The 11,177-nt window shown below is 42.7% G+C and overlaps 1 protein-coding gene across 1 annotated transcript; it reads right to left on the bottom strand.

Annotated features, from left to right (window-relative positions):
- Window positions 1–473: 473 nt before the first annotated feature.
- On the bottom strand, window positions 474–10,614 carry LOC111153488 (spermatogenesis-associated protein 31D1-like). The gene is given in 5 exon segments (XM_022512537.1): window positions 474–803; window positions 805–3,122; window positions 3,125–3,328; window positions 9,595–10,404; window positions 10,407–10,614. Coding segments are annotated over 5 exon segments (3,870 nt in total).
- Between the last annotated feature and the right edge of the window lie 563 nt (window positions 10,615–11,177).

The following is an 11,177-nucleotide window of genomic DNA, read 5'->3' as shown; positions in this document are numbered from 1 at the left end:
TAGTATCCTACCAGACAAATAGTTTGGGAGCACATGAAAGACAGTTTTAATCAAGTTCTAGACTTTAAGGGTTTTTCTCACTATTTGTAAAGGCCTGAAGATTTTCAGAATAAGCACATTATACTTTTTATGAAAAAAAAGTAAATGTTTTAAATACAGGATATCAGAACAGGATCAAATAAAGGACCCCAGGATAAAACTGAGAAGGCCACTGTCAGGCTTTGTACGAGGGACTGGTGTACTTGTAGAATCCAAAAGCGTTAACTACTAAAAGTTGAATGCACTGCTTCCTTTCCCTGATTGCAAGCCCCAGCCCCGGGCCCAGTGCAGCACACAGAGAACACCACTCTCTATTAGAAGAAACATTTATTGAGGAGGATGAATATTCTTTGTTGTGCTGAAGGTTGTTCTCATCACAGGATATATTGGCATGAAAATTGTGACGCTTTCTCAACAAGGACTGAATGATTTCTTTAGGGAAATTTTTCTCCCTGCAAGTGCTGGAGAAGCATTTTCTGTTTGAGTAGAAGAGTCAAATCAATAAACACAGTACTTTCATCAGGGTCACCCCTGGTGGCCCAAAGGACCTGGCATACTTGGTGCACACAGGTGGGGCTTGGATGAGGCACAGACTCTCCAGAAGGCAGAGAAGAAGGGCATTGACTCTGGATTAATAGCTGATTCTCGAAGGCCTCAGCTTTCTGGGGCTGTCTGACCCTGTCTCTCTTCTGTCTGATACATGTAGGATGTTTCTTGTCAACACAGACAGCTTCTTGGCTGCAGGACTTGATACTTGCCCCCTTTCTCTTGTTGTGGGTCAGAAAGAGCCTGATATTTGAAGGGAGGTCTCTTGTCAGGCCCTACCTGGGCCTGTAGTTCCTCCTGCTGCTGGCTTAACTCTGAGGCCTCACATCCATGCATACGTGCCTCCTTCTCTTCTAGGACCTTCCCAATGGTAGTGAGCTTCTGAGCTTCAGGAAGCCAGTCACTCCCAAAAGTAGCCACACTTTCAACTGGGTCTTGGTGCTGCACTAAGGTGGCCATGAACTTGGCTTTTTGCTGGGGACTTTCTTGATGCCCTGTGATTGTTTTCTTGGAATTGATCCACTGAGAAAATTGCCTCATCTTTTTTCTGAAGTAACTTTCAAGAGGAAACTGTTCATTCTGTGACAGAGTTCAGGAAGCACGCTGTAATAATCTTTCCTCAACATGGAGGCTCTCCTCTCTGCCTGCAGATGTCCCTACTCCTGAGTCCTCACTTCGGCATTTTCTTGCTTTGGGATCCTGAGGTCTCACTTTCTTTGCACTTCTTCTTTGTGAGAAATTTGTAGGCTGGCCTTTACAGAAGGGGAGTTTTGAGTCCCAGGATTCCTGCTGCTCCTCCGTGCTAATTCCGCTATCCTTCAGTAAGACATGCAACACCTGGGATGCTTCCATGTCCCCGCTGCACACACTCTGAGACTGAGTCAGTGAAGCCTTGGAAGTCAAGCTATCTGAAGGAAGGCGGATGTCAGTGGGACATCCTGGAGCCTGGTTATGCTCCTCACTCTCCAGTTTAAACTGTAATTCACTCAGGATCTGTCTTTTCAGGTCTGATAGTTTAGAATCTTGGGGAACCAGTATTTTTGGTGAGGGGTGTTCCATGGTCAGGGCAGTTTCTATTTTACTCATGTTGACATTTATCATTTTGGAGCTTCCCAACTCACTGGTTGTCAAGGTGTCCCAAGATTGGGATTGAAGGGTACACAGCTTCTTGGTGTTGAATATATCCCTGGACAGGTTGGACATAGCAAAATGTAAGTTCTTCCCCACCATCACTTTGCCTTGTTGCATTTCTACTCTGTTACTGGAACTCAGATTCTCATGCGTTGGCTCATGTCCAGCCCTAGCTTGCTTTGTGGGCACCTCTGGGCCACATGTGTTGTCTTGTCCAGTCTCACTGGTTCTCACTTGAGCTCTGATGCTGTGTGTAAGGGACTAAAAATTCTGGCTTCCCCACTCAGCTATCTGGATACACTCTGCAGTCTTATGGTCAGTGTCAGAGTGTGATGCCTTCAGGCCCCCATGTCCTTCATTGCCCACAGATGACATAGCGGGGAGAGGATGATCCACAGTGGGGACTGACTTTGTTGTTCTCACCCTGTTTCCCAAAAAAGGTTTAGAGCTTCCCTCAAGGGGTTTAAAATACTCAGCTTTGGAATCCACCCCAGAAATATGCATGGTTGAGGAGGAAAAGTCAAATTGGGGGAAAGGCCATGTTTTGGCTTCTCTCAACATATAGAATTTTATGGATTCAAGAACCCTGAGGGGTAGACCCCACCTCTCACTCATGCAAAATCTAATAATATGGGCCTCTAACACCTGTCGTGTACTGGGATCAAGAAAAGAATGCTCTAGAGTGATGCTCTGGCCGTAAACCCTACCCACCATTGTCTTTTTAGAATCTGTGTTTTCCAGAGCAGTCTGGGAACTCCCAGAGAAAGGTAATGTATTATCATCAGCCAGTCAGGAATAACACACACCTATAGGACTCCTACCCGCAGTGATCTGCCAAAACTTCTTGCTCATATGTAAACTAAGAATACTTTTCATTTCATTCTGGTCTGTGTCCTTCCTTGAGACAGTTAATAATTCATTCCCCGAGTGATTCCTTGAATGACACACACAGTTCCTTGTTGTCTCCAAGGCAGCCCTCAGACCCTTCACTAGGTGGCATTCTGAGATCCTCTGTGGGCTGTCTTCTGGACTCTTCTCCAGGATACACCCAAGATTCCTACTCATATCCTTCCTTAGCTGAAATTTTGTTTGGACCCTCTCATGGAATCTTCTGGGGAAACTCAATTCAGTCTTTGCTATATCCCTGTTACTATGGCCCTGAAATTCAGAGAATTGTGAGTGAACATGTCTGCCTTTTTGCTGAGAGAGTTCTGATAATGTATGCTGAGGCTCCATCACTGCTAGGGAGTCTAGATTTCTACAGTCATGGAGGCACCAGCGTGGGATTACCATCCTTGGGCTGTGTAACTCCAGTGTCTCCTGGAGTTCACAGATGATATGAAAATGGCCAGGAAGGATGGAGACTGGTACATAGGCATGGGATGACCAGCTAACTAATGGAAGGTTGGAACTTGAGGACAAATGGTTTCTTTAGGTTTCTGGAACATGGGGACTAAAGCCCACAAACTTTTCTGTTGCTTCTGCAACACGTGCCATCCCAGGTGTTGATTTTCAGTCAAGATAGAGTCTGATTCATTCTTGGATCTATGGAAAGACACTCCACAGTCTCTAATCTGGGATGAAGAAGGTGGTATGATTGGGAGGCAGGATTAAAAATGGGCGTGGGGGTGGGAGTCAAGATGGCGGAGAAGTAGGAGGGCGAGACTACATCAGGTAGCAGGAGATCAGCTAGATAGCTTATCTAAAGATTGCAAACACCTACAAATCCAACAGGAGATTGAAGAGAAGAAGAACAGCAATTCTAGAAACAGAAAATCAACCACTTTTGAAAGGTAGGACTGGCGGGGAAGTGAATCCAAAGCAACGGGAAGATAGACCTTGGGGGGAGGGGTTGGCTCCCAGCAAGCAGCGGAGCAATGGAGCACAAAATCAGGACTTAAAAGTCTGTTCTGCTGAGGGACATTGCTCCAGAGGCTAAACCGGGGTGAAGCCACGCGGGGTCAGCAGGGTCACAGAAGGACCAGGCGTGTCTGAGTATCGCAGAGCTTGCAGGTATTAGAATCTGGCTACAGAGACAGAGCCGAGGAATGAGCTCTCAGCTCGGGGTTACCTTGAACCAGTCTCAGGCTGGGTGAGCTCGGAGCGCAGCCAGAGGCCAGGGAGACGGTGATTAGGCGCTATTCTCTGAGGGCACACTGAGGAGTGGGGCTCCAAGCTCTCGGCTCCTCTGGGCTGGAGATTGGAGTCCACCATCTCCATTCCTGTCCTCCGGAACTCTATGGAAAGTGCCCAGGGAACAAAAGCTCGCGAAAGCAAACCCGACGGGATTACTCAGCCCAGCCCCTGGTAAGGGCGGTGCAATTCCGCCTGGGGCAAAGACATTGAGAATCACTACAACAGGCCCCTCCCCCAGAAGATCAACAAGAAATCCAGCCAGGACCAAGTTCACCTACCAAGGAGTGCAGGTTCAATACCAAGGAGAGCAGTGGAATCCCAGAGGATGAGAAAGCAAAGCACGGAACTCAAGGCTTTCTCCACATGATTATTTAGTCTTGCAGTTAATTTAATTTTTTTTTCAATTTTTTTTCTTCTTCTGATAAATTTTTTTAACTTTTACCCTTTTCTTTTTTAACGTATTTTAACTAGTTTATCTAATATATATATATCTTTTCTTTTTATATTTTTTCTTTATTTGTTTTCTTTTTTTAATTGTTTCTTTTTTTTCCTGAACCTCTTTTTATCCCCTTTCTCCCCCCCCCCCCCATGATTTGGGGTCTCTTATGATTTGGTTAAAGCATATTTTCCTGGGGTCTTTGTCACGCTTTTAGTATTTTACTTGCTCCTTCATATACTCTTACCTGGACAAAATGACAAGGCAGAAAAATACACCACAAAAAAAAAGAACAAGAGGCAGTACCGAAGGCTAGGGACCTAATCAATACAGACATTGGTAATATGTCAGATCTAGAGTTCAGAATGACGATTCTCAAGGTTCTAGCCGGGCTCGAAAAAGGCATGGAAGATATTAGAGAAACCCTCTCGGGAGACATAAAAGCCCTTTCTGGAGAAATAAAAGAACTAAAATCTAACCAAGTTGAAATCAAAAAAGCTATTAATGAGGTGCAATCAAAAATGGAGGCTCTCACTGCTAGGATAAATGAGGCAGAAGAAAGAATTAGTGATATAGAAGACCAAATGACAGAGAATAAGAAGCTGAGCAAAAGAGAGACAAACAGCTACTGGACCACGAGGGGAGACTTCGAGAGATAAGTGACACCATAAGATGAAACAACATTAGAATAATTGGGATTACAGAAGAAGAAGAGAGAGGGGAGCAGAAGGTAATTTGGAGAGAATTATTGGAGAGAATTTCCCTAAAATGGCAAAGGGAACAAGCATCAAAATCCAGGAGGTACAGAGAAACCCCCTCAAAATCAACAAGAATAGGCCCAGACCCCGTCACCAAATAGTAAAGTTTACAAGTCTTAGTGACAAACAGAAGATCCTGGAGGCAGCCCGGGAAAAGAAATCTGTAACATACAATGGTAAAAATATTAGATTGGCAGCAGACTTATCCACAGAGACCTGGCAGGCCAGAAAGAGCTGGCATGATATATGCAGAGCACTAAACGAGAAAAACATGCAGCCAAGAATACTATATCCAGCTAGGCTATCGTTGAAAATAGAAGGAGAGAATAAAAGCATCCAGGACAAACAAAAACTGAAAGAATTTGCAAACACCAAAACAGTTCTACGAAATATTGAAAGGGGTCCTCTAAGCAAAGAGAGACCCTAAAAGTAGTAGATCAGAAAGGAACAGAGACAATACACAGTAACAGTCACAGGCAATACAATGGCACTAAATTCATATCTCTCAATAGTTATCCTGAATGTTAATGGGCTAAATGCCCCAATCAAAAGACACAGGGTATCAGAATGGAAAAAAAAATCAAAACCCATCTATATATTGCCTACAAGAAACTCATTTTAGATCCAAAGACACCTCCAGATTTAAAGTGAGGGGGTGGAAAAGAATTTACCATGCTAATGGACATCAGAAGAAAGCAGGGGTGGCAATCCTTATATCAGATCAATTAGATTTTAAGCCAAAGACTATAATAAGAGATGAGGAAGGACACTATATCATACTCAAAGGATCTGTCCAACAAGAAGATCTAACAATTTTAAATATCTATGCCCCTAACATGGGAGCAGCCAACTATATAAACCAATTAATAACAAAATCAAAGAAACACATCAACAATAATACAATAATAGTGGGGGACTTTAACACTCCCCTCACTGAAATGGACAGATCATCCAAGCAAAAGATCAACAAGGAAATCAAGGCCTTGAATGACACACTGGACCAGATGGACATCACAGATATATTCAGAACATTTCATCCCAAAGCAACAGAATACACATTCTTCTCTAGTGCACATGGAACATTCTCCAGAGTAGATCACATCCTGGGTCCTAAATCAGGTCTCAACCGGTATCAAAAGATTAGGATCATTCCCTGCATATTTTCAGACCACAATGCTCTGAAGCTAGAACTCGGTCACAAGAGGAAATTTGGAAAGAAGGAAGGAGACTAAACAGCATCCTTCTAAAGAATGAATGAGTCAACCAAAAAATTAAAGAAGAATTGGAAGAATTCATGGAAACAAATGATAATGAAAATACAATGGTTCAAAATCTGTGGGACACAGAAAAGGCAGTCCTGAGAGGAAAATATATAGCGGTACAAGCCTTTCTCAAGAAACAAGAAAGGTCTCAGGTACACAACCTAACCCTACACCTAACGGAGCTTGAGAAAGAACAAGAAAGAAACCCTAAACCCAGCAGGAGAAGAGAAATCATAAAGATCAGAGCAGAAATCAATGAAATAGAAACAAAAAAAACAATAGAACAAATCAATGAAACTAGGAGCTGGTTCTTTGAAAGAATTAATAAGATTGACAAACCCCTGGCCAGACTTATCAAAAAGAAAAGAGAAAGGACCCAAATAAATAAAATCATGAATGAAAGAAAAGAGATCACAACTAACACCAAAGAAATACAAACAATTATAAGAACATAATATGAGCAACTCTATGCCAACAAATTTGACAATCTAGAAGAAATGGATGCATTCCTAGAGACATATAAACTACCACAACTGAACCAGGAAGAAATAGAAAGCCTGAACAGACCCATAACCAGTAAGGAGATTGAAGCAGTCATCAAAAATCTCCAAACGAACAAAAGCCCAGGGCAGGATGGCTTCCCAGGGGAAATCTACCAAACATTTAAAGAAGAACTAATTCCTATTCTCCTGAAACTGTTCCAAAAAATAGAAATGGAAGGAAAACTTCCAAACTCATTTTATGAGGCCAACATCACCTTGATCCCAAAACCAGACAAGGATCCCATCAAAAAAGAGAACTACAGACCAATATCCTTGATGAACACAGATATGAAAATTCTCACCAAAATACTAGCCAATAGGATCCAACAGTACATTAAAAGGATTATTCACCACGACCAAGTGGGATTTATTCCAGGGCTGCAAGGTTGCTTCAACATCCGCAAATCAATCAATGTGATACAACACATTAATAAAAGAAAGAACAAGAACCATATGATACTCTCCATAGATGCTGAAAAAGCATTTGACAAAGTACAGCATCCCTTCCTGATCAAAACTCTTCAGAGTGTAGGGATAGAGGGCACATACCTCAATATTATCAAAGCCATCTATGAAAAACCCACCGCAAATATCACTCTCAATGGAGAAAAACTGAAAGCTTTTCCACTAAAGTCAGGAACAGAGAAGGGATGTCCATTATCACCACTGCTATTCAACATAGTACTAGAAGTCCTAGCCTCAGCAATCAGACAACAAAAGGAAATTAAAGGCATCCAAATCAGCAAAGAAGAAGTCAAATTATCACTCTTCGCAGATGATATGATACTATATGTGGAAAACCCAAAAGACTCCACTCCAAAACTGCTAGAACTTGCACAGGAATTCAGTAAAGTGTCAGGATATAAAATCAATGCACAGAAATCAGTTGCATTTCTCTACACCAACAACAAGACAGAAGAAAGAGAAATTAAGGAGTCCATCCCATTTACAATTGCACCCAAAACCATAAAATACCTAGGAATAAACCTAACCAAAGAGGCTAAGAATCTATACACAGAAAACTATAAAGTACTCATGAAAGAAATTGAGGAAGACACAAAGAAATGGAAAAATGTTCCATGCTCCTGGATTGGAAGAACAAATATTGTGAAAATGTCTATGCTACCTAAAGCAATCTACACATTTAATGCAATTCCTATCAAAATCCCATCCATTTTTTTCAAAGAAATGGAACAAATAATCCTAAAATTTATATGGAACCAGAAAAGACCTCAAATAGCCAAAGGACTATTGAAAAAGAAAGCCAAAGTTGGTGGCATCACAATTCCGGACTTCAAGCTCTATTACAAAGCTGTCATCATCAAGACAGCATGGTACTGGCACAAAAACAGACACATAGATCAATGGAACAGAATAGAGAGCCCAGAAATAGACCCTCAACTCTATGGGCAACTAATCTTCGACAAAGCAGGAAAAAATGTCCAATGGAAAAAAGACAGCCTCTTCAATAAATGGTGTTGGGAAAATTGAACAGCCACATGCAGAAAAATGTAATTGGACCATTTCCTTACACCACACACGAAAATAGACTCAAAGCGGATGAAGGACCTCAATGTGAGAAAGGAATCCATCAAAATCCTTGAGGAGAACACAGGCAGCAACCTCTTCGACCTCAGCCGCAGCAACATCTTCCTAGGAACATCGCCAAAGGCAAGGGAAGCAAGGGCAAAAATGAACTATTGGGATTTTATCAAGATCAAAAGCTTTTGCACAACAAAGGAAACAGTTAACAAAACCAAAAGACAACTGACAGAATGGGAGAAGATATTTGCAAATGACATATCAGATAAAGGGCTAGTGTCCAAAATCTATAAAGAACTTAGCAAACTCAACACCCAAAGAACAAATAATCCAATCAAGAAATGGGCAGAGGACATGAACAGACATTTCTGCAAAGAAGACATCCAGATGGCCAACAGACACATGAAAATGTGCTCCATATCACTCGGCATCAGGGAAATACAAATCAAAACCACAATGAGGTATCACCTCACACCAGTCAGAATGGCTAAAATTAACAAGTCAGGAAATGACAGATGCTGGCAAGGATGCGGAGAAAGGGGAACCCTCCTACACTGTTGGTGGGAATGAAAGCTGGTGTTTTCCATGCTGGAAAACAGCATGGAGGTTCCTCAAAATGTTGAAAATAGAACTACCCTATGACCCAGCAATTGCACTGCTGGGTATTTACCCTAAAGATACAAACGTAGTGATCTGAAGGGGCACGTGCACCCAAACTATGGAAAGAACCTAGATGTCCATCCACAGATGAATGGATAAAGAAGAGGTGGTATATATACACAATGGAATACTATGCAGCCATCAAAAGAAATGAAATCTTGCCATTTGCGACGACGTGGATTGAACTAGAGGGTATCATGCTTAGCGAAATAAGTCAATCGGAGAAAGACAACTATCATATGATCTCCCTGATATGAGGAAGTGGATATGCAACATGGGTGTTTAAGGGGGTAGGAGAAGAATAAATGAAACAAGATGGGATTGGGAGGGAGACAAACCATAAGTGACTCTTAATCTCACAAAACAAACTGAGGGTTGCTGGGGGGAGGGGGTTGGGAGAGGGGGGTGGGGTTTTGGACATTGGGGAGGGTATGTGCTATGGTGAGTGCTGTGAAGTGTGTAAACCTGGCCATTCACAGACCTGTAGCCCTGGGGATAAAAATACATTATATGTTTATAAAAAAATTTAATTAAAAAAAAAAGAAAATAGGCGTGGGTGTTCACATTAGTGAAAGGTAGGGGCTGGGATGGAGACTGGGTTTGAGGCAAGGATTGGGGACATACAATGGGGAGAGGAAATGGTTGGGAATGAGGAAGTGGTGGAGGTGCTTGCATTTTGGTGGCAGAGGTATTATCAATTCCATTGAATGAGACAAAGTGAGACTCTAGTGGAGAAGTACTACTAGAAAACAAGAGAGTGGCTACTAAGGACTCACTGTGCAAAGAAGGAAGACCCCAGAAGAGCTGGCTATATTTCTGATGCAAGTTTTCTGCCAAAGTCTTGACATAGAGGAGCTCTTGATAAATAGAGAGCTGCTCTGGTTTGCCTTCAGTGTTCCAGCCAATTTTGGAGGCTGTGGTGACCTGTACATCAAGCGGATGCAACAAATTCCCTAAAGATGTCCATTGGTATTCTGACCACATTTGTTCGGAATATGGCACCTCCTCTTTTACTTTCTTCTCTAAAATCTGGAAAACCATTCTCTTCTCCATTTGTCTCTCCTAGAGGGCCTGGATATTAAAGGCAGGGAAAGAAATTCCACTGGCCTCCTTGTGTTTAGTAGCAGAGTCTCTCCTGAGACAGGTTTCTGGTTGATGGAGGTAGACTTGCTCTTGCTGAAAATCGGAGTGTGATAATGTGGGGAGGAACATGTTCTTGGCATGGGCCTGCCAATAGGTGAATTCTGAACTCGATGGGTTTGAACAGTCACTACCTTTAATTGTTGGGACATAAGTAGACAACCCACCAGGGCTATCTAGAGATGACTTCTCAGGAACAGGTTGCAATGAGAGGAAATTGATTTAGATTGAGTCACAGTTAAAAGGCAGTCTGGCAGTGGTGAAACAGACAGACTTGGTGGTACATGATGACAAGCAAAGGAATCAGTGTGATTCCTTGTCTGAGACAGATGTGGTAAGAGGTTGTTATCTTGTGAAATGGTGGGGTCAAGAGTGGAGATGGTATTCAGAGGTAAAGTGGCCTCTGGTTGTCTGAGCATCATATGGTAGGAAAGGAGGAAAGGCACAGGGTAGAGGTATGGAATGGTTCTCTTTGAATTAAGAATCCTAGGCGTTTTGCTCTAGTGGGGGGGAGTACCTAGCGGTGAGGGTAAGAAAAAGTCAGCTAAAGGGGTCATTGGGTTAGGTGAGAAGGAGGGGATTGGGGGATGCCTCAGGCAAAGAGCCTGGTATTAGGTCTCCTGGAGCAACTGCAGAGAAGTCAGGAGATGAAGTGAATGATGAGTCAGTCACAGAAGCTGTAGAAACCAAGGGGATCACAGAGGGAGTAGCATCTTCCAGGGCCTCTGGAACAACAGCCAATTCACCTCAGCAGTTGTGTTGTTACACACCTCACAGAAGGGGTCTGGACATAATAGTTGATGAAAATGGATGATATCATGATGCCGGCCTAGAGGGCTGTGGGAGACAGGAGTTACAAAGCTGCAGCCAGGACCTAAGGAAACATATGTGACCCTGGCAGGCCTGGCAAAGGTAGCCCGCACTTACCAATATCCCCAAGACTTTCAAATTCTAACTCTGAGAATTTTCCATCCCATGTCAATCC

The sequence above is a fragment of the Enhydra lutris genome, unplaced genomic scaffold, assembly GCF_002288905.1.
Source record: "Enhydra lutris kenyoni isolate GAN:26980312 unplaced genomic scaffold, ASM228890v2 scaffoldscaffold33, whole genome shotgun sequence".
Lineage (NCBI taxonomy): Eukaryota > Metazoa > Chordata > Mammalia > Carnivora > Mustelidae > Enhydra > Enhydra lutris.
The sequence above is the reverse complement of the archived record's forward strand: the minus strand, read 5'-3'. Positions and strand labels throughout refer to the sequence as shown.